The sequence below is a fragment of the Pleurodeles waltl genome, chromosome 2_1, assembly GCF_031143425.1.
Source record: "Pleurodeles waltl isolate 20211129_DDA chromosome 2_1, aPleWal1.hap1.20221129, whole genome shotgun sequence".
Lineage (NCBI taxonomy): Eukaryota > Metazoa > Chordata > Amphibia > Caudata > Salamandridae > Pleurodeles > Pleurodeles waltl.
Window position 1 is genome coordinate 130,784,311 of NC_090438.1, and position 27,527 is coordinate 130,811,837.

Consider the following 27,527-nt stretch of genomic DNA (forward strand, 5'->3'; position numbering starts at 1 on the left):
CCCCTTTCTTTTGGTCACCCCCTGTGGAAGTTTTGGACACCCTAGTCTTGACCCAATGGTCCGCCTTCTTTCCCAATTCTTGGGGAGAAATTGGTCCTAGGTCTACCAGATGCTGATGCAGTTTATCATTGAAACAATTACTTAACAGGTGTTCTTTCACAAATAAATTGTACAGCCCATCATAATTACTTACACCACTGCCTTGAATCCAACCATCTAGTGTTTTTACTGAGTAGTCTACAAAGTCAACCCAGGTCTGGCTCGAGGATTTTTGAGCCCCCCTGAATCTAATCCTATACTCCTCAGTGGAGAATCCAAAGCCCTCAATCAGGGTACCCTTCATGAGGTCATAAGATTCTGCATCTTGTCCAGAGAGTGTGAGGAGTCTATCCCTACACTTTCCTGTGAACATTTCCCAAAGGAGAGCACCCCAGTGAGATCTGTTCACTTTTCTGGTTACACAAGCCCTCTCAAAAGCTGTGAACCATTTGGTGATGCCATCACCATCTTCATATTTAGTTACAATCCCTTTTGGGATTTTCAACATGTCAGGAGAATCTCTGACCCTATTTATGTTGCTGCCACCATTGATGGGTCCTAGGCCCATCTCTTGTCTTTCCCTCTCTATGGCTAGGATCTGTCTTTCCAAAGCCAATCTTTTGGCCATCCTGGCTAACTGGATGTCCTCTTCACTGGAGTTATCCTCAGTGATTTCAGAGGTGTTGGTCTCTCCTGTGAGGAACCAGCATCTCTGACTATTATTTTTGGAGTCAGGGTTTGAGAGACCCTGTTCTCCCTAGATAGGACTGGTAGGGGGGAATTTTCCTCCAAGTCACTATCCTCTTCCTCTGAGTTGCCACCCTCAGAGGGGTTGGCCTTTTCAAACTCTGCCAAAAGCTCCTGGAGCTGTATTTTGGTAGGTTTGGGGCCCATTTTTATTTTCTTTATTTTACAGAGTGACCTTAGCTCCCTCATCTTAAGATGGAGGTAAGGTGTGGTGTCGAGTTCCACCACAGTCACATCTGTGCTAGACATTTTGCTTCTAAAAGTTGGAATACTTTTTAAGAATCTACAACTGGTTCTAGAATCTAATTCAAACTTTTACAAACTTTTAAACTCTAAAAGAAATGCTAACAGGATCTAACACAAGGCCCTAGCAGGTCTTTTAAGAATTTAGAAAACTTTTCAAATTGCAAAAATCAATTTCTAATGACAATTTTGGAATTTGTCGTGTGATCAGGTATTGGCTGAGTAGTCCAGCAAATGCAAAGTCTTGTACCCCACCGCTGATCCACCAATGTAGGAAGTTGGCTCTGTATGTGCTATTTCAAAGTAAGGAATAGCATGCACAGAGTCCAAGGGTTCCCCTTAGAGGTAAAATAGTGGTAAAAACAGATAATACTAATGCTCTATTTTGTGGTAGTGTGGTCGAGCAGTAGGCTTATCCAAGGAGTAGTGTTAAGCACTTGTTGTACATACACATAGACAATAAATGAGGTACACACACTCAGAGACAAATCCAGCCAATAGGTTTTGTATAGAAAAATATCTTTTCTTAGTTTATTTTAAGAACCACAGGTTCAAATTTAACATGTAATATCTTGTTTGAAAGGTATTGCAGGTAAGTACATTAGGAACTTTGAATCATTTCAATTGCATGTATACTTTTCAAGTTATTGACAAATAGCTATTTCAAAAGTGGACACTGCAATTTTCACAGTTCCTGGGGGAGGTAAGTTTTTGTTAGTTTTACCAGGTAAGTAAGACACTTACAGGGTTCAGTTCTTGGTCCAAGGTAGCCCACCGTTGGGGGTTCAGAGCGACCCCAAAGTCACCACACCAGCAGCTCAGGGCCGGTCAGGTGCAGAGTTCAAAGTGGTGCCCAAAACGCATAGGCTAGAATGGAGAGAAGGGGGTGCCCCGGTTCCGATCTGCTTGCAGGTAAGTACCCGCGTCTTCGGAGGGCAGACCAGGGGGGTTTTGTAGGGCACCGGGGGGGACACAAGCCCACACAGAAATTTCACCCTCAGCAGCGCGGGGGCGGCCGGGTGCAGTGTAGAAACAAGCGTCAGGTTTGTAATGTTAGTCTATGAGAGATCAACGGATCTCTTCAGCGCGGCAGGCAGGCAAGGGGGGCTTCCTCGGGGAAACCTCCACTTGGGCAAGGGAGAGGGACTCCTGGGGGTCACTTCTCCAGTGAAAGTCCGGTCCTTCAGGTCCTGGGGGCTGCGGGTGCAGGGTCTTTTCCAGGCGTCGGGACTTAGGTTTCAGAGAGTCGCGGTCAGGGGAAGCCTCGGGATTCCCTCTGCAGGCGGCGCTGTGGGGGCTCAGGGGGGACAGGTTTTGGTACTCACAGTCGGAGAGTAGTCCGGGGGTCCTCCCTGAGGTGTTGGTTCTCCACCAGCCGAGTCGGGGTCGCCGGGTGCAGTGTTGCAAGTCTCACGCTTCTTGCGGGGAGTTGCAGGGTTCTTTAAAGCTGCTTCTTGAAACAAAGTTGCAGTCTTTTTGGAGCAGGTCCGCTGTCCTCGGGAGTTTCTTGTCGTCGTCGAAGCAGGGCAGTCCTCAGAGGATTCAGAGGTCGCTGGTCCCTTTGGAAGGCGTCGCTGGAGCAGAGTTCTTTGGAAGGCAGGAGACAGGCCGGTGAGTTTCTGGAGCCAAGGCAGTTGTTGTCTTCTGGTCTTCCTCTGCAGGGGTTTTCAGCTGGGCAGTCCTTCTTCTTGTTGTCGCAGGAATCTAATCTTCTAGGGTTCAGGGTAGCCCTTAAATACTAAATTTAAGGGCGTGTTTTAGGTCTGGGGGGTTAGTAGCCAATGGCTACTAGCCCTGAGGGTGGGTACACCCTCTTTGTGCCTCCTCCCAAGGGGAGGGGGTCACAATCCTAACCCTATTGGGGGAATCCTCCATCTGCAAGATGGAGGATTTCTAAAAGTTAGAGTCACCTCAGCTCAGGACACCTTAGGGGCTGTCCTGACTGGCCAGTGACTCCTCCTTGTTGCTTTCTTTGTTCCCTCCAGCCTTGCCGCCAAAAGTGGGGGCCGTGGCCGGAGGGGGCGGGCAACTCCACTAAGCTGGAGTGCCCTGCTGGGCTGTGACAAAGGGGTGAGCCTTTGAGGCTCACCGCCAGGTGTCACAGCTCCTGCCTGGGGGAGGTGTTAGCATCTCCACCCAGTGCAGGCTTTGTTACTGGCCTCAGAGTGACGAAGGCACTCTCCCCATGGGGCCAGCAACATGTCTCTAGTGTGGCAGGCTGCTGGAACTAGTCAGCCTACACAGACAGTCGGTTAAGTTTCAGGGGGCACCTCTAAGGTGCCCTCTGGGGTGTATTTTGCAATAAAATGTACACTGGCATCAGTGTGCATTTATTGTGCTGAGAAGTTTGATACCAAACTTCCCAGTTTTCAGTGTAGCCATTATGGTGCTGTGGAGTTCGTGTTTGACAGACTCCCAGACCATATACTCTTATGGCTACCCTGCACTTACAATGTCTAAGGTTTTGTTTAGACACTGTAGGGGTACCATGCTCATGCACTGGTACCCTCACCTATGGTATAGTGCACCCTGCCTTAGGGCTGTAAGGCCTGCTAGAGGGGTGTCTTACCTATACTGCATAGGCAGTGAGAGGCTGGCATGGCACCCTGAGGGGAGTGCCATGTCGACTTACTCGTTTTGTCCTCACTAGCACACACAAGCTGGCAAGCAGTGTGTCTGTGCTGAGTGAGAGGTCTCCAGGGTGGCATAAGACATGCTGCAGCCCTTAGAGACCTTCCTTGGCATCAGGGCCCTTGGTACTAGAAGTACCAGTTACAAGGGACTTATCTGGATGCCAGGGTCTGCCAATTGTGGATACAAAAGTACAGGTTAGGGAAAGAACACTGGTGCTGGGGCCTGGTTAGCAGGCCTCAGCACACTTTCAATTGTAAACATAGCATCAGCAAAGGCAAAAAGTCAGGGGGCAACCATGCCAAGGAGGCATTTCCTTACAGAGAGAATGTGTCAGAATGAGGCACTCAAGGAAAAATACTGGCACTGGCCAACAAAGAAGTATTTCTTTGCATATGGGGCACATAGAAGAATGTTGGCACTGGCATACTTGAGTGAACTCTTAGCATGGAGGCACTCATGAAGAAATGATGGCAGCACATTGGTGCTAATTGTTTACTGAAGGGAGGATGACCATGGCATATGGCACTGGGCAAGCATTAAAAATGATGGCCCTGACATACTAGGAGTAATATATCACATAAGGGCACGCATGGTACACATACGGGATTAGTGGCAACATTTTGAAATTGGCATATTGTATGTATTTTTGGGCATAAGGGGCAACCATGACATATGAGGGGCTACCTTGGCAAAACACAGGCCCTAGTACAATAGAGGTAATTTTTGACATATGGTGGCACCCATAACAAATTTTGAAAATAAATGGGTTCAGCTCCTGAGGAGTGTTAGATTTATCTGGCTTTGAGCAGCATGAAAGTATTTGAATTTCTAAAGAGCATCCTTTCACAAACTGGTTTTGTAGTAACTGTATGTGAAAATTGTGCTTCAAAACACACTCTGAGTCCTGCCAACTTTTAAAACTTTATCATCATGTGAGGAGGGGATGGGCCGTTAAAGGGGGTGGGGCTGTGCACAGCCATGGCACTTTTAAATTAACTGCCTCCAAGCATGCAAACCCTCCCCCCCCCCCAATGACTCCCCTCACCCCATTTGCCAGCACCCAAAACACAAAGCCGGTGAGGCTACTGCAGCTGTCCTTAGGAGCTTTCTCATCTCGGATGGACATCCACTATGCAGAACCTCAAATAATTAGCTGGAATTCTGCTCTCTGCACGGGTTTGCAGCTAATTGGTTGCACACCGTGTGATAGCTCCTCACTGTGTGACCGTGTGAAGGGAGATGATAATCATGTGACACACCGTGGCGCCGTGTGAGTTGACAGGTCTGCACTCTGACCTCATATTTTTTAAAGTTCTTGAGGGAGAACACCTCTCATTCCTCAGCAGCCACCTCTGGACACAACCCTCTGCTACCTTTACTCTGCATGTATTGTGGTCTAAGTTAAGACACAAACTACTTTTGCGTCAAGACTGGTATATCTGAGAAATCTCTAATGAGATCCTAAATAAGTAACTTTCGCTCCCTCACTGGTCCGCCGTGATGTTTCTATGAGTGTGATTTATTGTGCCTGTGTTGCTCTGACCTTACATTAATACTTAAACCTTTCCTTCCAGTCTTTTTTAATACATTTTTTTATTGGTTTTGCATTAAATCGCCAACAAATTTACAGATGTTGTGGCAAACAATGGGATTTTTCTATTGAGGAGCATTAATAATACAGTTTGAGGGTGAAGATCATAGTCTACCCTATGCCCACAAGGCCCAAGTTCTGTCCATGTACCTTTAGTTATCCATGGATTACACAACGAAAGAGAATACAAACTATCTAACTAAATAAAGAGACAAAACCTGCAGAGTGTGACATACAGTTGCCTCATTCCTAGAAAAGTGGAAAAGTCCCTTTTCTTTTACTAAACTTTAAATGATTGTCCATATCGCATAATTGTGCCATTACTTGACTCACTTGGGTTCTTTTGATGTGTTGCAACTTAGATGTGCCCTTCTTCTCATAAGCTCAGCCCCAATGTAATCCGCACTATTACACTGATTAAGCGCTTACTATATAGCATTGTGCTGTGCTTAGTTAGGTATTGTGTAATGCTTTCTGAGTTATGTTGTATGTTATGTTATGATTTGTGCCATGTTATGTATATTTGTTGGTTTGGTACGAGTTATCGAATATGCTGTGTTAAGTGTTGTATTAAGTCATATATGTGTTTTGTTGTGGATTGTGTTTTGTGTGATGTATTCTGTAATGTTTTGTACTGTGTTGTTTTTTTTGTTGTGTCACATGTTTTGGTACTTGTTGTGGTCAGTTGTGTTTGTGTTAGTTCAAGCATATATTACATGTTTTGTTTTTTAGGGCCAGATATATCAATATGCAATTTTGCATTTCCTAAAGAGTGACTCTAATGAAATTGCTATTTAGGAAATGCAAAATGATATGTATGTAATTACCAATTTCCTAATAGCGTTTTCTACGATGTAGGAATCACTATAAGAAAATCACAATTAGGAAATCCCATTGCATTTAATGGCATTTCTTAATGGCCCAAAATAGCAATTCAGACCATTAAGAAATGCTAAATGGCTTTGTATATCTGGCCCTTCAGGCCAGATGTAGCAAAGGTTTTTACCCATTCTGTGTCTATGGGAAAAAGTGTTCGTACATATGGCCCTTAGTGCCTTGTGTGCTGTATTTAGTTATATGTTCCATTATGAGATGACTGCTGCCTGGGTTCTGATTCCAGCTTCAGAACATGACAAAATATTTGAGGTTCAGGTCAAATAACTTTACTTCCTTGTGCGTATAACAGGAAGTTTGTCACAGGTAATGTAAATAGTATGTGTGATGTCAAAAATAAAGTGCTGTGCTGTTTGGCACTGCCACAATTGCATTTTCCGATCCCAGTCGACATCACATTGTACACTGTTCTATGAACATCACTTCCTGTTTAAGGAGCTTCCTCTGGTATAAATTTTTCAAGTGGAAGAGAAGTACACGTCACTGTTACTTTATATAGCGCACTAATGCAACACACACCACACACAACCACATCTACATCCATCCCCACATGAATTAATATGTGCCTTTTTTAGGCTTGAAATATTTCAGAGAATGGCAAGGAGAAAGCAGATGTTGACTGCCAAATGGTATTTTTCGGCTGTTCGTTTGGTGAAAAACAGAATTTACTTTGGGAAAAACCTAAAATATTTGGCTGATTTTGGTATTTTGTATTGTTGGCTGTTCAAAAAACACGTTGTATAGAGCTTTCCCTTCAGTTGTGGCAGCCCCTACACCTGTCCTTTGGCCCACACTGAATATTGGAGGTCGAGCCTAATCTAAGGCACATGACCAGTGAATCTGTGAAAAATAATCCTGAATAAAATAACTGCTTCAATTGTAAGGCTCTACGAAGACATTTTGACATTTTTGCTGGGTTGGTGGCTCAGTAGATCTGTTTTTGACCTCATGGTTACAGGTTTGAATCCCGGTAGGTCCATCTAGCCTTTCAACATTCTGAGATTGATAAAATGACTACCATTGAGTTGGGTAACAATAAACATCTTCAACACTAACAGAACCAAGACTTTGGTAAAAGTCCTGTTTACAAATGCACGTTTTGCTTTACAGTCAGATTTTGCAGAGCAGTTGACGTTTTCGGAGTTAGTGCTGTTTATGAGCTAGTGCCACTCAATATTCGTAGACACACAATAAAGGAGTTTGCAATGAGAGCTGAACTAGGGCACGGTTTGTGAATACTTAGCTCAGGCCTTAAAATTCAATTAAAATCACAAGAGACACACTCACCTCCAGTATTTAGATCAATCTCACAAGTCGCATTTCCAAGAAAGTTGCTGGCCGTGCATCTGTAGTGTCCTGTTTCGAACTTTGTAAGATTGCCGATAATGAGCATTCCAGTATCGTAATCTAAAATACGTTGGATAAGATATTATATTTATACAGCAATACAGAACCTATGTTAAAATATTGCCCCATCAAAATCTAAAAAGTGTCCTGCCAAAATATCAAATCTAGAAAATTAATTACTACAATATAATGAAGTTAAATATATTTAGGTAAGTATAGAGTTACAGTTTTTAACTCCATATCTCAACATGTTAAATTACATCACTGTCTTATCTACCTATAACACCATTTCAGCCTTTGTTTTTTCAGTGAATATGTACGGATATGTGTAGAAAAGATAGATAGATACAAAATTAAGAATAATACATATATACTTTCTTTGTATACTTCCCTTCAGGCTATTTTGGCATGCCAATATTTAAAACTCAGTATTGTGGTAAAACACCTGCCTTGTAGAAGTGCAATATTTATCTGCCACTTACATTCAGTATTCAAGACTTGAAGCTGGTAAGAGCCCAGGGCCACAGATAAGTTATCTATGCTTATGTGGTGGCTAGGTGCACACTAGCAGACTTGAAGAAGAAATGGGCTCATGGGACCTTTAAACACATCAGAAAGAAAGGAACAGTGCTTAATGAAGTTCATCCTGGATATGTCCCATTTACCTACTGGTAACCTCCATTACTCCAAATCATAGTTTTCCTTGCCACAGTCCTAACGTGATGAGCATTCTGGCTTCCATGCACAACATGTACCCATACAAGCAGGAAATGTACGCCCACCCATATGGCTGCCACAAGAAGACCCTGCCTTGGGATCCATACTTGAGGTGCTGGACTGTTTGTACTTTCTGTTTTTTTCTATGTTTCTGATCACTACATCACACATGGAACATGATAAGTGATTGTTATTCGGTACTTATATTTGATTTGATTCATGCATTATGTTATGCCCTTTTAGATACAGCCATAGTCCTCACGTTTGATTTGCTGTTCTGGGGCCCTTGTTGTGTTTTCCGTTTAAAGAAAATAATGATTTGAGCAAGCTACCTTCTCAGCTAAGCAGTTAGGAGGCAGCCTCTGCTCCTGCCCCACATTTTCTTTATTGGTTGCTTGTCACAGCGTGCCAGCAAGAAGGTTTTTTGGGGCTAAATTTATTTAATTTAATGAGCTGAACCACTCAATCTGACTTAAACATTGCGGCGGTCCGCAAGGCTTTACCGATGTCGCTGTTCTTGTTGTTTGCCAACGGGATAAGACAAGAAATGCAGCCACAATTGGATATGAGAGGTGGTTTCTTTCCTTGCCTTTTCATTCGGGATACAGGAGGATGTCAGATTTGGTCCTCCTTGTCTGTGGCATCAAACATGATCTCTAACCCCATCTCATCTCTTGCTTGAAGCAATGTGGCATCCAGGGCGTGATTCACTGTCGTTAGACTCCTTTCTGAAAGACAGTAATTAACTGGCGGCCTTGCTCCAGCTTCATTGATAAAGCTGGAGTATTCCCTGTGGAGCCAGTCAGGACTCATTTATTGAGCACACAACTGTTTAATATATAAGTTCTCACAAGCCAGCTTTATTTGAGAATATGTCTTTTCATTTTTCTGTTATTGTTCTGAGGGTGGCATAAAACGGATTCTTAAGACTGAAGATAGGTCTTTGCTATCCAATTTTAATTCAAACATTGAGTACTGCCAGTCACAAATTGAATGCAAATGAACCCTCTAAAACGGAATCATGATAAAATGGAGATTGTACTTGTGGGCGGGTCCACTTCGTACTGATCTGAAGCCTGGTGGTTCTCTTCCGTGGGCACATCTTTTACACCAGTGCCACCAAGTGAAAAATCTTGGTATCATGTAGGATGATAAATTTTCTTTTCAATCACAATCTCCAAATCATCTTCATCCTGTTTCTTAGTCTATGGAGACATTAGAAAGATGGATGGCGATGGACGCTAGACAACAATCACTAAGTCAGTAATAATATTTGTGTTTGTGTTATGGCAGCTCAATATATTTGAGGCTTCTAAAGTATCTGATGTGGTAATTTCATCTGATTCAGAATGTTGCATCATTGCTGGCTCTAGGTCTCCTTAGGAGGAAACACACCTCAAGCCGTATTAGGAACCCCCATTGGCTCTTTATCAACAAGTGTATTACATTCAAAAGCACATGTATTAACCATAAAACTCTCCAGTAACCTGCCCCTTTATTCTTTGGCCCCAATTCTTCCTCACATAATCTTTGTTGGTCTCCTCATTATCTGGTAACTATCCCATGCATTGAGTGATCCTGGATTGGGGCATTTCTTTCTCTTATGTCATAGCCAAAGCATGGACCTCTCTGGCAGCTGATATCCAGGCTGTCCCAAATCTCTCTGTCTTGAGGAAACGGCTGAGTACCTGGCTTTCTATTATCCGTGTCTAGCTAATCTACTATGGGCTTAAAAATATCTCTACTAGCACAGAGATAACATTTTTTGGGTCACTGATTTCCTTCATAAATTCAGTTTACTCATTTATTCACACTACCACCATACCTCTTACCCACTAGTCCACCGGCCCACTAACCGCTTTAGGTTCTAGTGTGTGAATTTTTGAAATGTTTAGTTCAATGTGTACATTTGGATCAGTACCAAACTTCATGTAATTTAGTAACATTTCAGTGAAAATTATTTAAACAATGTAATACAAATATTTAAAAAATGATTATTATTTCAGTCCATTCTGCCCCAGTCCCAATATCCTACTCACTCATTCCTGGTGGCGTCGGACTCAGAACACCGTCTGTTACTTTGTTCCAGTAATAGGTAGGACGAGGCATCCCCGTTTCGGAGTAGCATTTCAACGACAAATGGTGACCTGTTTCCACCGCTCCTTTTATGCTGCAGTGAGGTGTAGATGGTGCCACTGCAAGAAACCATTCACAATAGATATCAGATCATCTTTAAGAAAAGTTCAGAATTGTGGGTTTTCAGGAAAATAATTTTAGCTGCCATTGCAAGGCTTACTTTCTACAGAATCATCGCAAAAGTTGTGGTTTTTATAAAGACACTTGAACATTAGTAAGAACATTCAAACTTGTACTACATCAACACAGAGCTGCTAGGATCCCAAAATACAATTTTGTGGATACCAGTCTGCTCCTAGCCCTTTATAGCCATTTGCATCCATTGGTGTCATTCAGTAGTTCATACACCCCTCTGTATTCTATACTAATTTGCTCAAACTTCCATAAAATGGCTTGAAAAATGTAGTTTGTCAAATATTTGGTACTTCAGTCGAAAGCAATTTGATAAATTTAAAAAACAATTACATTTTTAATTAAAAGATCATGGATATCAAGCAAGAGGGAAGTTCAACACCTGGCCAAAAATGAGAAACTAAACATATCTGTTAACGGGCTCAGAGTGAGTTGCCGAAGTACAGAAAGAATGTAATCAGAAGAATTGAGAGGGCGATAGAATATACACCGATTGATACTTATGAATACATTTGGATCCCCCTATCAGTAGATCAAAAAGATTTAAAAGCCACAAAAATAAACATGAATAAAAGGTCCTCAAGTGAAATCAAACCAGATAATAATACCTTAGTAATAATCACTGTCTCTGACATAAGACCTGTTGAACAAAGTGGGACTACAGATGGACAATAAAAAGGATCCCAAGACAAGACAGAAGAGCAATAAATGATACAGTGCTTTATTTTGTAGGTTTTGTGCACCAGCACAGCATTCTTTCATAGGGGTAAAGATCCGTGAAGCTAGATGGCACCACGGTATGCAGTAGTATGTGAGTCAAGTGTTTGGTCTGTTTAGATACCAGTCATGTTGAAAGCTGGTCCGAACAGTAAGGTTTTCAATGTATTCCTGAAACTAAGGTGGCCTTCAACTGCCCTAGGTTTGTGGGAAAGCTAAGCTACAGATGAACAACCCGCACCATCCGAGTGCTTCCCCTTAATTTGACCCCTTCAGTCTTGGAAGGTAAGGGTCCGATAAATGACCTAGGTCTTGTTCCCAGAAGTGTTCCTGAACTATGGTCAGGAGTTTACATTTTGTCAATTAAACTAAAGGAAGTTGTGCCAAATATTGTTTATTTCATTCCATGAGTATTGTCTTTAGGGTCAGCCTTGCAGCATGAGTGTGAACACCTCAGAGATATTTGACCTCATGCATAGGAAAAAGGACTTGGAAGGTGCATAATCATGATTAGAAAATACTATGACACTGCCAAGTGAGATGATAAGCTGAAAGGGAAGAAATGCCTCATGCCCTCTTTCCAATCTGATACTGATGGGTCAGTCTCTACCACCAGCGTTCCTGGCCTGCAGTGTTCTGGTTATCAGCCTGGAGGAACAATCCTAGGAGGAGAGATTTATTAGAATGTCTCCCTGTCTTCAGCTTCCTAGAACACATCTCCCCCAATTTCTGAAATGTAAGGCCCTCGTACTGAGAGTCTGGGGCCTGAGTTGTATTTTCTAAAGAAGACATTTTCCCTGGATTAGTGTAGGTTCACCTAACTACTCAAAGTAACTATACTTTCTAAGAGTTTAGAGAAAAGGTTCTGCCAGATCCCCAACTTACCTAAACTAGAAATCTAATGATCCTAGCTTACCAAGTGTAGTGTACCCTATAGACGAGTGGTGGACTTTCCTGTGGAAAGTGACCAGTGACAGAGCGGTAAGGCAATTGCAAGTGTCTTATCCCACCGCTGACACCAATGTAGGAAGCTGGCCTGGTGTGTGGTGGACTCGTATGATGTTCGCACCTTATGCCAGGTCCAGGCAACCCCTATTAGTTAGTGAGACAGTGCCTAGGAAGCCAGTGCTCTCTAGTGGTAGCTGTGGTGAGCAGCCAAGACCTATCCAGGAGGAGTGTAATACCACAGCAGTCCCACAGCAACTTATCTCACATGAAAGGAGCTGTACAGTATTGCAAAAATAAAGGTACTTTATTATAGTAACACTGAACTAGATTACTTGGAGGCAGTCCCTCAACTGGAGGCAAGTACACACTATATATACACAGTAAGTATTAGGACTTAGCATAGAGAAACAAAAAGCATTGGCGAGAATTAGCTAGGACCCTTTAGGGGGGCAAAACCATATAGTAAAATAGTGGAATCCGAAGTGAAGCCCCTCACCCAAGGATGTGGAATAGTTAGAAGGGAGCTGGGAGAACTTGGGACCTCCAAAGGTGAGTACCTAGACGACCCCAGTGAACAGAAGAGCAGAGGTAAGTTAACTGGTCTTCCCAAAGACTAAAAAGGGGTCTTGGAACAAGAGCTTTGCAAGAACAGGACCATTCCGGTGGAACCCAATGGTGAATTCCAGAAGAAGAGGAATTGCAAGGGAAGGGGACAGAATCCAGTCCATGCAGGAGTGTCCAGGTGGGGTAGGAGCCACTACCATGTTGATGGTTGAAGATGAAGGCCAGCTGTGGAGTCGAGGAGCTGAAAAGGAGTCCCTGGAGTCATGCAGAACCTGTCCGGTGGCCAGACGGACGACCAACAAACCTTGGCAAATGCAAATCTATGCAGAAAGGGATTTACAGAGAAGAAGAGGACCAGCAAGGCCTAGAGGACTCAACCACTGGGAGGGTGGGGACTCTGGGCTGTCCTCAATAGTTGGGAGAGCCAACAGAGTGGTCTTAGCCCTCGCACGCAACCCACTGGCAGCAGGCACAGTAAGTTGCAGGGAGGCCCAGTCAGCACACCAGAGAGGAGTCCCACATCGCTGGAGCAGCAGAGGAGAGACTGTCCTTGCAAGGATGAAGGCTGGGGCTACTACTGCAAGAGTTGCGGTGTACAAGGGTTCTGTCCTGCAAGGAGAGGCAAGGGCTCCCCGTCTCCCAAGTCGGACAGAAAGCAGAGAGAACCAAGGGGACCACTCAGAACCACTACCTCTGTTGAAGGATCCATGAAGTTCCTGTAGAGAGCAGATCCCAGCAGCCAGACTTCATTGCCCTAGGTGCCCGTGGATGCAGGGGAGTGACTCCTTCACTTCAATGGAGATTCCTTCTTGCTTCTTTGATGCAGTGGAAGTCTTGCAGACCCCTGAGGATGCACAACCATGGAATTGTGGCAATTGCTGAAAGGAGCCGAAGAAACAATGTTGCAAGGCGAGGTCGTCTCGGGGGTTGCAGGCTTGTTTGGTTCCTGTAAAGTCCAGCAGCGGTTCCTGTGGCCAGAAGCAGAAGAGGTCGATGCAGAGGAGTCCTAGTGGAGTGTTGCATGCCGAAACTGGGGACCCACCTGCAAGGGAGTCCCTAAAAAGCCCTAACACGGGGTTATGTCACTCTTTATGGTGACCACCTATCAGAGGGGGTCACTGACATTAGTCACCTATCCTGACAACTAGATACTCCCAGGGGCCTCTGCACAACTTGTTTTGAAGATGGAAGAATCAAGTGGCCATGTGAAGGAGCTCTGGGCACCACTTCTGGGGTGGTGATGGACAAGTGAGTGGTCACTCCCCTTTCCTTTGTTTTGCGCCGGAGCAGGGACCGGGGGTCCTTGGACTGGTAGAAACCGAATTATGCAAGGAGGGCACCAAAGGTGCCCTTCATAGCAAGCCGGTCGTGTGGGGAGGCTATCCCTCCCTAGCCTTGTAACACCAATTTTCAAGGGAGAGGGTGTTGCATCCCCTCTCCCACAGGAAATCCTTTCTTCTTCCTTCCCTTGCTTGAGCTGGTCAAGCAGCAGGATGGCAGAAGCCAGTCTGAGGGGCTGCAGCAGCGTGGGCTGCCCACAAATCCTGGAAGACTGGTAGGAGCAATACTGTATGGCCCTCTAAGGAGCCACCAGAGTGCATGGAATCATGCCACCAATACTGTCATTAGTATTGGGGTATGATTCTGACATGTTTGATACCAAACATGCCTAGATGGGGAGTTACCATTATGTAGCTGGACCACATGGCCAGTACACAGGTAAAATGGCTTCCCCGCACTTATGAAGTCCAGTGCACTGGAAGTGGTGTTGGTAGGAGCACCTCTGCTCATGCAGCGGTGCCCTCACACACAGGAACCTGCACCCTGCCGTTTGGGCTAAAAAGGCCTACCATAGGGGTAACTTACACTGACCTCTTGTAGTGACCAGCAGTGAAAGGGAGCATGCACCTTTTCACACGAGCTGTAATGGCAGGCCTGCAGACACAGTTTGCATGGGCTTCCTTGGGTGGCATAATACAGGCTGCAGCCCATGGGGGATCCCTGGTGTACTAATGCCTTGGGTACCTAAGCACCAGATACTAGGGACTTATAGGGGTACACCAGTGTGCCAAGTGTGGGGTGTAAAGGGTACCAATGCAACCACATTTAGAGGAGAGAGCACTGGTACTGGTTAGCAGGATCCCAGTGAAAACAGTCTAAGCACACTGATGAATAGGCAAAATGTGTAGGTAACCATGCCAAAAAGAGTGACTTTCCTACAGTAGTCAGTCAGTCAGTTTTGTTGACTGCAAGTGAATTTTTTGTCACACAATTGTCCATGCTTTATGGTATAAGACGGATCCTTGCTGATTTAGTACTCCAAATATATGTGACATTTTACATAGGGGAAGATTCAGTGATTTAGAGCCCAACACTAAAGAATCTATTTTAGAAACACTGAGGGTCAATTGAGTAGTCTTAATCCATTCCATGCAATTTTCTCCCCCTTCACCAGTTTCATCAATAACTGATTGTTTTTGGTATACCTCGAGAATTCCAGCTGGTACCCCCTGATGACTTAAGCTAGCAGTTGCATTTACAAAGTTAAAAAAGGAAAGGTAAGGCTGGGTCTTGGGACACCCCACATTGCTGTCCTGTTGTCAAAGGTAGCCATGGGATCTAATACAAGTACTAAAGATCACCCTTCATCTGTAGCACAGATAAATTTCTCTACGAAATCAATTATGACAGTCTCAGTGCTATGACCTGCTCAGAATCCCCACTGGACTACGTGTCTCATAATGTTGTTGCAGTTTCCTTCACAGCAAATAAACACTGGTAGCGTGTTGCACTGGGAGACTGCTACAACTGAAAATGCTGTGCAATCTGTGCATATCCGTTTCAAAGTGGGAACCTGGAAACCTGGACTATACCTTCGTTTGTGAGATGGTTAATAACAAACAAAGTGATTGGTTAGCGAACAATGCTTGTTGCTTTTTGGACTCCAATGCTTTATGAACAAGGTGCAATGCCTTGGTGATCACTTTAATCACTTTACCCACCACAGCTCACCAATAGGTGAGATGCCTTAAAAGTCTAGTGGTGACCTTTGGTGTCAGTTGGAGCCTCTGTATAACTGTCTTTGTGCGACAGAGATAAAGAGAATTGTGGTAGACAATTCTTGATAAAATAAAGGCATTTGCGATTGTGTCTTTATATGGGAAACTAACTAAATTAAGGATCTTTTTCAGCATGCAGAGGTGGGAAAACCAGATGCCAATACCACTCTGCTCTGCTCTTGGAAATTTACCTTTCACTTCTATATTTTTCATGATGGTTAGAGCATCTCCCAGAACTTGAGGCAACGGCTTGTGTCCCCAGAAACTGAGTTTGTAGTGCATTCTGGCAGGCTCTCCATTTTGTCTCACATTGATGATCCAGTTTTCTACACAGTACATGTGTAAAAATGAATAACCACGTCAAGTGGGGGAGATAAAACATATTCGGTAAGTCCATCATTAGATTATTATATCAGTCAAATAAGCATTTTGTTAGGGAACTTGGCATTGATGAAGGAGAAAGGACTAATGAAAGGTCCTGGTAGTAAGCTTGAATTGAAGGCCAGTCAGATTCTGAGTAGGAGGGTTGTGTGTTAGGGTGTCTGAGGGATGAATATAGAAAGTGTAAAGTTTTAAGATACATAGAAGCAAGGAATAAATCATTCCTGTTTTTGTTGAGTTCAGCATTAGTGAGCAGACTGACATCCCATGCCTTCTGGTTAAAAGAAAGTCAGAGCCTTTCCCTTGCAGGGCAGTGGTCAGAGTAGGGAAGGACATCAAGAATTGAGTAGACTTAAAGGTGGGGCAAGATCCTAAAGAGGATGATTTCACTGAAGCAAGTTGTGTAAACGGTAAAGCAGAAAGAATCCAGGGCTGTGAGTCAGTGGTCAGAAAGAAGAACATCTGAATACAAAGAAGGACTGATTGTAAAGATAAAATGATAACCAAACTGATGTTTTAGCTATGAGACCGAGGGAGTGGTCACTGGTGTTAAACACTTAATGACACTTAATGAGACGACAAAGAGGAGGGAATCAGGGATGTGTTTGTCGGGCATGAAATAGAAGAAGGTAGAGTCATGGGTTAGGGCAGTTATGGAAAGTCAGATTGTAATTGATTGAGTAGGCTCAAAGGGGTAAGATCAATTCATCAATATATCCCGGATTTGTAAAGCGCGACTACTCACCCAGGAGGGTCTCAAGGCTCTGGCGGAGGGAGGTGGTGCTGAGGATCAGTCGAAGAGCCAGGTCTTGAGGTCCTTAGTGAACTGCAACAGAGTCCGAGACTGCGTGAGGTGGATGGGAGGGTGTTCCAGGTCTTGGCTGCGATGTAGGAGAAGGATCTTCCTCCGGCTGTGGTCTTCCCTTCCGGATGCTGAGGATGTTGGCGAGGGCCTGGTCTGCGGAGCGGAGTTGTCTGGCTGGAGTGTAGAAGGATAGTCTGTGGTTGAGGTAGGCTGGTCCTGCGTTGTGTAGGGCCTTGTAGGAGTGGGTCAGGAGCTTGAAGGTGATTCTCTTGTTGATAGGCAACCAGTTAAGGTCTCTCAGAAGGGCAGAGGTGTGGCTGTGTCGGGCATGTTCTTGATGGAACGGGCGAAGGTGTTCTGGATGTGTTGCAGTCTTTTTCGGGTCTTGGCGGTGGTTCCGGCGTAGAATGCGTTGCCGTATTCGACGCGGCTGCTGACGAGGGTCTAGGTGACTGTCTTTCTGGCTTCGTTTGGGATCCATTTGTAGATTTTTCAGAGCATGCGCAGGGTGTGGAAGCATCCTGATGAGACAGTGCTCACCTGTCGGTTCATTGAGAGCGATGAGTCTAGGATGATGCCGAGGTTGCGGGTGTGGTTGGTGGGTGTAGGGGCGTTTCCGAGGGCAGCGAGCCACCAAGAGTTGTTCCAGGCGGTGGGTGTAGAGCCGAGGATGAGGACTTCTGTCTTGTCCGAATTCAGCTTGAGGCAACTGTCTTTCATCCAGGCGGCGACTGCCTTCATTCCTTCCTGAAGGTTGTTCTTGGAGGTGGTCGGTTGTTGGTGAGGGAGACGATCAGTTGGGTGTCGTCGGTGTAGGAGACGATGTCGAGTGCGTGGCTTCTGACGATGGCGGCCAGCGGGGTCATGTAGAGTTTGAAGAGGGTGAGGCTCAGCAAGGATCCTTGGGGGACGCCACAGCTGATTTCGGTGGCTTCCGAGAAAAAGGGGGGAGTCGGACCGACTTTGTCCTGCCAATGAGGAACGAGGAGAGCCATTCTAGTGCTGAGTCTCGGATGCCGGTGTTGTGGAGTCGGGTGCATAGTGTGACGTGGGAGACCGTGCCGAAGGTGGCAGAGAGGTCCAGGAGGATGAGGGCAACGGTTTTGCCTCGGTCGAGGAGGGTACGGATGTCATCTGTGGCGGCGAGGAGGGCGGTCTCAGTGCTGTGGTTGCTCCTGAATCCAGACTGTGAGGGGTCCAGGATGTTGTTGGCTTCCAGGAAGGCAGTGAGTTGTTTGTTGACTGCCTTCTCAATGACTTTGGCCGAGAAGAGGAGCAGGGGGATGGGCCGGTAGTTCTTGAGGTCTGCTGGGTCAGCAGAGGGTTTCTTCAACAGAGGGTTGATCTCAGCGTGTTTCCAGCTCTCTGGGAAGTCGGCGGTTTTGAAGGAGCCGTTGATGGTATGTCGGAGTTTCCGTGCAATGATTTTGCTAGCTTTGTTGAAGATGTGGTGGGGGCAGGGGGTCAGTGGGTACTCCTGAGTGGATGGTTGCCATGATGTTGCGAGTCTCATCGTCAGTGATGTTTTTCCAGCGGAGGAGGGCGGGGGCATGGTGATGCTTCGGTTGACGAGCAGGTGGTGGGAGTAGTAGGGGGGTCCTGGGTGGTGAAGCTGTCATAGATGTCTGCGATCTTGCAGTGGAAGTAGTTGGCGAGGTTAACGCAAAGTTCTTGCGACAAGGGTATGTCAGTGGAGTGAGAGCTGGGATTGGTGAATTCTCTGATGACGGTAAAAAGTTCCTTGCTGTTGTGTGCAGTACAAGATAGTGGGTCTGCAGTTAGTTACCCAGGTAGGAAGGAAAGATGATCCGTTGATTGTTGAATTGGTCCGATGGGACTCAGGTTGAGTTAATTGAGATGATAATAAAAAAAATGAAGAGGGAGAAGTTAGTGCTAATGATTCTGGCTGGGTGGGGTAGATGACGGAAGGCAAAGGAGTATGAGGATTGTGAGTGGTGGGATCAAGGGTATTCAGCGTGAATCTGCTGTTGTAGTGTGTGGTAGAATGGTGAGTTGATGGTGCAGAATATTTCTAGGGGTGAAGTTTGAGGGATAGTGTACAAGAAAATATTTTGTTTTGAGATTTACCAATAGGGGCATTGTTAGGCAGAATATCAACAGGGATGTGAATCAGCAAATAGTCAGAGACGTAAAGGTCATAGCTTGGAAGGGTGCCAGATGAGTGAAACTAGGACTGGATCTAGATGTTTTCTATGGATGTGCCGGGGAGTAAGAATAACATCCAATCAAATAGAATGGCAATGTATTTCTTCATGTCACAGTTGAAGTAACAATGATCCAAAGATGTGTGCTGGATAGTGCAGAATCAAGTGTAACAAAGTCATCAAAGAAAGTATTCCTGAAAGACAGGTGTGGCAATGGAAGTTAGTGTGTAATGGGGGCTATTTGGAAGGATTCTGGCATTGCTTTTTCTGTATGATGTTCTGGGTGAATGGATGGAGGTAGCACAGTTAGTGTAGAAGGCGGCAAGAAAAGCTTTGTCTTTTTGGTAGATATATTGAGGTGATGGTATTGAAGTTAAAAGGAGAGAAGCGGGAATCAATGTAGACAGTTATGTATGTGGTCTTGCTGCACATTGATCGGTAGTCACATAAGCAGCATGAAAGGGATTTTTTCCCAGATGTGAGAAAAAGGTTTCAAAAACAGATTAAAGGGGAGCAGGGGGATTATTCCTCAGTAGACTGCAGTCCCTGGACCTTTAGCAAAGATGTCTGTGCAGACTCGGGCAGTATAGTGAGATCCCAAGCTACGTCTGTCCCTACAGGAATTTGCTGTTGCTCCAATAGGCTGGTTATAGGCAAACATGGTATTATTTTATGACCAACATTTACTGACTGGAGCAGCTTGTGACTTGGCAATCTTAGGGAAGAGGCGTGAGCTAGTGTTGTGTCTGAAAAGCCTGATCTGTGCTTTCATGGATGGATGGGGTCCCAATTAGATTAACCTTTCTAGTTGTGTTCATTAGATTTTTTAATAGAAGACCAGGTGAAGTGATTAGTATCCTTTGGTACATCTCAAAGAAGAAAATCCTACCCACTGACTGCCGTATACCTTTGCAATGCAGATGTTTGGTGAGGCGTATCTTCGAAAAAGTTGTAAATGTGACCCCTAATATTTCTAAAACTGACTGTCTGAAGGCCAGATTTATTTGGATTAATCAATTTCTCAAAGGGGCATTCAGAGCTCATTGTTAACCAGTGGGAGGAAGTCATGCCCTGTATATATTGAATGAGATAGATGTGTCTACTTGCAGCAGAAGTGGTCAGGACATGCACAGTACTCTTGATATACCCTTAGCTTTGACGAATCTGATATAATGAGTGGTCTATGGGATAACATCAAAGGAAGAGACACGTTTCTTAAATCTATGGAATTATCAGTGTTGTACTTAATGAAAGCAAATTTAAGCTAAATAGTAAGTGCAGTGCACAATATTAGGATTGCATTGATAGGATTGATTGCATTGCACAATATTAAGATATTAGAACCGCCGTCATCCTCATCATAATGTGCTTTTTCCTCCACTAAACAATGTACAACATGTGACCATGCTAGCGCTATAATCAAGATTATGAAGAAACTTCTCACATTCAGTCAATTGATCTGGCCCCATCAAATGCACAACCATAGCCTTCTGCTGGCCCCTCTGATGTCCCACTATATGGTTTATATCCCCTTGTAGAGCATTATTTAAACTATTACGTCAATTGAAATGTTGCAAAAGAAAATAATTGTATCACATATCCAGCAAAAGAAAAAGATTTTTCATTCAGTCATCATTTTATGGTATTTAAATGCATCAATTAATATATACCTAGCACTGTTAGCTGGATTTGCCCAGCATTGGCTGTCACATCCGGGGGGTTCATAATTGTAACATAGTATGTTCCAGTGTCCCGGGGTTGCATGTTGGAGATTGTAATGGTTGCATTTCCTGGGTTTGTTGCAGCCGTAACACGGTTCACAAAATTACCAACACCAGAAGAAGTCCCTGCATCTAAATAGTACACCTGCGAAGCAAAATATAAAAGTGAGTTGAAAAATGATTGTCAACTGGTTCACCATTTTAAGAACACAGTGAAAAGTTTGCCCTCACCCTCTTTTACCCCACATCTGTTATTAAAAAGAGACACAAGACCAAGACATCAGCAGCATAATAACATATGTTGAAATAGTCATATTATTTATTTATTCTGCGTCGTATATAGTAATGCTGTACACATCAGGCATCACTGAATAACAACCATAGAGAAAATGACACTCTTTACAGGAAAACATTGTAGAACTACATTTGCGTTTGGAACGTAGGAACCAAAAGTGAAAAATTGGGTTAAATAAATGTAAAGGGGTGAGGCAAATGAACAAACGAAAGTAGTGGAGCATTCGATACCAAGTCGTGGGTGGATAGCAGAGTGTGAAATATCAATAAGAAAGACAAGGGGCGAAAGAGTTGAACAAATTAACATTAGGCAGTAGCAACGTCATGAAGACACCTGGGGTCTTCAGGAAGACAGTTCACAGTAGGGGCCATGCCTATCAATCATTGTGATGTATCCAGGTGGGAACGGAAAGTAGCCTTTTAAATATGCAGTGGAATGTTCTGTTAGCCTTTTAATATGCAGTGGAATGTTCTGTTAGCCTTTTAAATATGCAGTCAACTTAGACAAGATGTGTTTGAAATTCTTGCAAAAGACACCACAAACACCATGATTTAAAATGTAGTTGAAGCAAGATGTACAAAACCTTTTAGTGGTCACAACCCTCGAGATTCACTAAATATGTGGGTTTACAACCACTAAAAGGTTTCTGCCTGTGTACTAAACCCATCCTAAAAACCTGTAAAACTTTTACCCAAGTTCTCTTTGGGCCCTCTCTCTTTTGTGGATTGTTGCATAAGTTTAAGGGGGAGTAAGTAATGGTTGATGGGACTACTGCCAACTGTCAGTTAAACTTAAAAATAAAAAAACTTTTTTTTGTTAGAAACAGACCCATTTCTTTAAAGAAGAAAATGGCTGCTTAAAGAAAAACTCATTTAAACACTGACAGACATGGTGACCTGCTAACCACTGTAGGCCACCTTACATATGATTGTTGTAAATTGGACTGAGTCACAATTTGCAACCTAACGCATGAAATAAAGAGGTAGGTTGGATTGTGACCAACATTGAATCTGAATTTTATGAACTGACCTATTAGAACATAGGTGGGTTCACAAAAGTCCACACTTGTTGCAAAAATATTAATCACAATTGTGACCAGTGCAGTGATTTATCTGGCCGTTTCTCCTCCAACCCCTTTCTTTGTATCTACCACATCCTTTCCATATAATTCAAACAGCCTTGCTTTAAGTGAAAGCAGTGGGAAAGGCAAATCTAATGAAGTCCATTTAAATGCGGTATGATGTCAATGGTGTACCATGTTTTCAGGCTGGCTGCATTTTTTGAATGGTAAGTGTCCCAGACCTATGTTGTGGAGAAAATGTAGATGATGTAACATTTCAAATACGATTCAGTTTGTAATAACAATTGCGGTTTTATTTCTATATCTTCTCAAAGCACACTAAAGCCGTATCATTCTTTCACATTTACACATATTTTAAATGCACTGCCGTTTGTTATTTTATGTTGTACATTGGACGTTTAACCCAATTATTCTAGTTAGCATATCTTCGTTCTAAAGTTGGCACAATGAAGCAAGAACTGCAGAAATTAGTAAAGTGGGTTGTCTCACCCTAATTTATATCAACATATTCAGTTTCCTCTCACATTCTTCTCATGCGTCAAGCCCAGCACCTGCTCTTTATGGCCTATGTTAGTTTCACTTTTATCACATATTCATTCCTCCATTCATTTTCACTCAGAAAAAAAGGTATAAATGTAACTCTAAAATGTATGAATTTGAACATTAAATGCTCCAACTGACCTGGGGATGATGCTCAGGTCCAATGATATGGCAATCCACTCTTAGCTTATTTTGATGTTCATTGGTTGTTTTGCATTAACCATGTGTTAAACTTCTTCGCGCTTCATGAGATTCTGGTTTCATTTACAGTGCCACCACAAACCATTTTAAAATTGTACCTTTTCATCATACAAATAAATCAACTAAATTTTGAATGAGAGCCGAATTGACAGAGCTCAGGAAAGTCTTCTAGCATTGCCAGTAACTCTTTATTGTCTACATTTTCCAAGTTTCCCTGTTACCACCCATACTCATTACTTCTAAAAACACATAGACATCTAGTCAAGTGGTTTTTATGTACTTGAAAGTCAGTTTGTTTTTTAAGTTTGTGGCAGGGCTACTCCATATTAAATCAACATATCAAGTTACAATATTATGTATGACTATAAATATTTCTCAAAGTATTATAAATATTGAGGCAGAGGACTTCCCTATGTATGTACTGGTATTGGTCTTTATGTATTTTCACTGTGGGCTTGAGTGGGGCAACACCATCTATATTCCATGTGTTTAGACCTGACTGTATCTATACGTTATGGATGTGCTAACGTCATGTTACATTAGTTTGCAGAGTTAAGGCATCTGTGATGTCACTTTGGAGTGTTTGGGGCAGGCTGGCAGCTTGTGCCTGAGGACTGCAGTTGGGGTGTGGCTGTGGAGTCAGAAAGAAGCACAGGACTTTCAGTACCCTTTGAAGATACAACCCCTGTAGGTAGGATCAGGATAGCATTTGCTTTACGCTCTTCTCAATCTATCCTGTAACCTGTAAGGAGAGCCCAAGGCTCTCATATTTGTGTCCCAAAGTGGGCGAGCCTTGACATCTTGCCAGAGAGGGGAGTGAGGCAAGAAACAAACTCTGTGATTACAGGCTCACAGATGGACTGCAAATATTAGTTGTGTTAGAACTCAAAGAGTGACTGAATTGTGTGGACAAACCGCTTTGCAGGTAGGACAGTGTGAATGTACAGTTTGACTATGGGGTATAATTGAACCCAAAAAGTTTTTCCTCAAGTCCCAGTGTGTAGACTGGCCAAAATATAAGTGAGGTAGCTGCCCCAGAAGGCCACATAACTCCTTCCCGGTCCGATGTTCTATGACATAATCATAGGCATTGAAACTAGGAGTGTGACGTTGCCGCAGCACCCCCAGAATAACCATTCTTGAGTTCAGTATGGGGAATGAGCAACAAAGAGTCCTTTACATTTTGTGTTTATCTAGTCACATTTGGTGTGTGGTTAAAGACAGAGATCAAATGACAGGCAGTGTTTCCTGTCAAACTGCTGCTTATTCTTTTAACACGGATAGTGGTGTTTACTTTTCTTTCTGTGACTGTAGAGGGATTTGTTAAGTAAACCATCTGACACTGTGACTGAGGATGTCAGTGTCTTTGGAACTCAAACAACTTTTATATATCTGTAAATGAACAATATTAATATTTCAAAATATATAATCAGATAGGGAAGCACAACCAAATACTTTTCTGGTAATTCTGAAGGGTGGTGGAAACAAAGACCTTAATAAGATGAAAATAAATCAACGCAACTCACTTGGTGATGTGCAAATGATAAATATTTGTGCGCTATATAGTGTTATCAGGAAAACTGCATGTTTGTGAGAATTCGGTGCCCATTTCCATTGAGCATGTGCTGCCCAAAAGATGGGGGGCTAGTAAACACTGCTTTAGTAATATATTTGTGACAGGGCACTCCAAAATGCACCAGCAGCTAAATGCCGCATCCTTACCACTCTCCTGCTGAATGAGCATGGCACATTTGCCATCCTTGTTCTTTGTGTGACACAATTCATATGACGTCGGTGATATAAAATTGATGGCAGCATCTTTACTCAGAAAATTGTTCCAGCATCTCTGGACATGATTGTTCTCTCTTGGTTTCTCTTCAGTACTATTTGCTACGCTATACTGTCTAGTGACTGCTTGTATATAGTGACAGGTGAGGGAGCAGGTTCAAAGCAGCTTAAATGGTCACTACCTTTGAAAATCCAGTCACAGGTCAATGTCTCAGATTACTTGTTATGTGTATTTTTATAGCACTTCATTACATTCATACAGGCGGAAGCCAACATAAAATTAAAGACAGGTAAATAAAGTTCACATGTCAATTAACGACATTCAGGTATGCTTAAGAAGTAGGAATACATTTAGTTGTGACATGTTGAGAAATACAGTATCAACAGACTAAAGCTATCCTTCTTCAGATTAATTTAGTCCAAATTCACCTGCATGGAGGCGGTGTATCCATTGGCCTTCTTGAAGCATTAGCTCCTTGATCAGATTATCACCCTTCATAGCCAACACCACTGGTTCGATGGTTGTACTTTCACTTTTAACTTTGTAGGTATAAATTCAAGAGCCACGTGAGTCAATGTGCACTTGGCTAAAATGCGAGGGCTAACTGAAACTGTCACATGTAACACTGGACACAGAGGCCTTCAATACAACTCTGGCGGTCGGTGTAGAAGTGGCAGTAATACCGCCAACAGGCCAGCAGAAAAACAAATGTAATTACAAGCATGGCAGTTACCGCCATGCCAAACCGCCACTTCTACACTCCTACCGCCAGGGTGGTAACGACCGCTGGGCTGGAGACTTCAGTCTCCAGCCCGCCGGCAGTCACTAGACCGCCGGCGGTATCAGTACCCCGGATACCGCCATGGATTTCATGGGGTTTGTACCGCCACGAAATCCATGGCGGTAGGCACTATCAGTTGATAGGGGTCTCCACCTACCCCCTCCCTCTCCCCAGAGTCCTCCCCCCAAACCTACGACCCCCCTACCATCCTCCAAAGGTGGCAGGACCCCCCTCCCCAACCCTGCCCTACCCCCCCAAAAACATTGACACACATCCCCCCTACCCTCCACCACCTACACGCACGCTCACACAACTACTACACATACATGCAGACATACACGCACACATGCACACAGACATATCCGCACACATTTCCCATACACACAACACACCCCCTGCATGCATACACGCACTCACACACATCCTCTACACACTCACACGCACACCCCATGCATGCACACAACACACAATACCCCCCCACCCCCTCCCTAACAGACGATCACCTTACCTTGTCCGGTGGTCCTCCGGGAGGGAATGGGATTCATGGGGGCTGCTCTGCCGCCAGCTCCCCGTCACCAGAACACTGCCACGCCGAATCCTGGGTTGTGATTCGGTGGGCGGTGTTCTGATGATGTGGCAGTGGAGGTTGAGCAGACTCCATTTCACCGCCGACCACCAGTATGGCTGCTGGCGGCTTTCTGTCCGAAAAAGGGCGGAGGGCTGCCATCAGTCATAATACGCTGGGCAGAAGACCACCTGCACTGGCGGTCTTCAGTCTGGCGGTACCTCAGCGGTCTTGGAAAAAGACCGCTAAGGTCCAAATGAGGGCCATAGTAGTTACTTTGAAAATTGATATTAACCTCTTGTGCTGTGGCGACCACGCACTTTTCCTGGGTAACCCCTGTCTTCCCGCAATGCATTGAATGATTAAATCATCTCCTGTTTATGTGAGCTGTTACAGATACAAATTTGTGAGAGGCATCCTTGTGAACCAGCTATTTTACAGGGACAGAATAAAAACATTACCAAATTAGCAAATATGATTGTATTCTTTAAAGTTCACTATGTAGAAAAAGGTCAAAAAAGATCTAGCTCAAGCAATTAAGACTGGCTGAACCTAAAAGGAAAAACTTTTAGGGACAAAAGTATATATCAGAGTATAAACGGTCCAATCACATACCCTTTTCCGCTGTGTTGGTACCTTATGTTGGTACCGTTATTGATTGAACAAAATGCCACATGTTCTCTTCTCTCATTTCATTTCAATTGCATCCTAATTTGTGTGTGCAGCAGAATCATTGTTCATCTGTGTTTATCCAAGTACACAGAGGAGGTCTCATTCTCTTTTGGTAGAGTTTACTGTCGTTTATAGGCTTGCACTGAAAGCTGGAAGCCACTTATGAATGCTCCATGTACATCCAACACTTTAAAGTTTCTTAGTAACGCAGCCAACAATGTATTCATGCCTTCTATAAACTATTGAATGACATATACATACTATATACTTCCTGAAAATGTACATTTGCGGTCCAACCATGTTAGAGTCAGATATGCTTTTCTTATTTGTGGACTGGAGAAAATACATACAAAGGTGCTGATCTTGCTTGACAAATCTTTCTTTTCGTTAAAAGATGGCCTTTAGGTATTCATCACTTCATAATATCGCAACGTTCATAAACATTTATAGACATTTTGAACTAGTGACAATTATCCATATAATCGTATGTGACAGTGACCTTTCTACTCAAGCATAGTCACTTGTGAGCTTTATTGTTCTTTCTTAGAGCAGGTTAGTTTCATTTCCTGTTTTGTGTAATATTTGGTTTGATTTCAGTCCACCTGCTTGGCTTTTTAAGCCTTCCAGAACCATTCCTATTGAAGCATGACCAAGACTGATTTGCATATGGCTTGTATGTGTTAGTAATGTTTATGTTAGTAGTTAGCGAGAAGCGATGTACTGGTATGTGGCCTTAAGCAATCACCAGTGACCGAGATTAAAT

At 43.7% G+C, this 27,527-nt stretch overlaps 1 protein-coding gene across 1 annotated transcript in view; it reads right to left on the bottom strand.

Annotated features, from left to right (window-relative positions):
- The window catches only part of VSIG1 (V-set and immunoglobulin domain containing 1), a 105,115-nt gene that overhangs the window by 22,558 nt on the left and 55,030 nt on the right, over positions 1 to 27,527 (bottom strand). The window contains exons 3-5 of the mRNA XM_069205935.1: positions 20,790 to 20,985; positions 10,252 to 10,407; positions 7,436 to 7,555 (exon numbers count right to left, since the gene is read on the bottom strand). Of these exons, the coding sequence (XP_069062036.1) occupies positions 7,436 to 7,555; positions 10,252 to 10,407; positions 20,790 to 20,985 (472 nt within the window). The remainder of the gene's footprint in view (positions 1 to 7,435; positions 7,556 to 10,251; positions 10,408 to 20,789; positions 20,986 to 27,527) is intronic.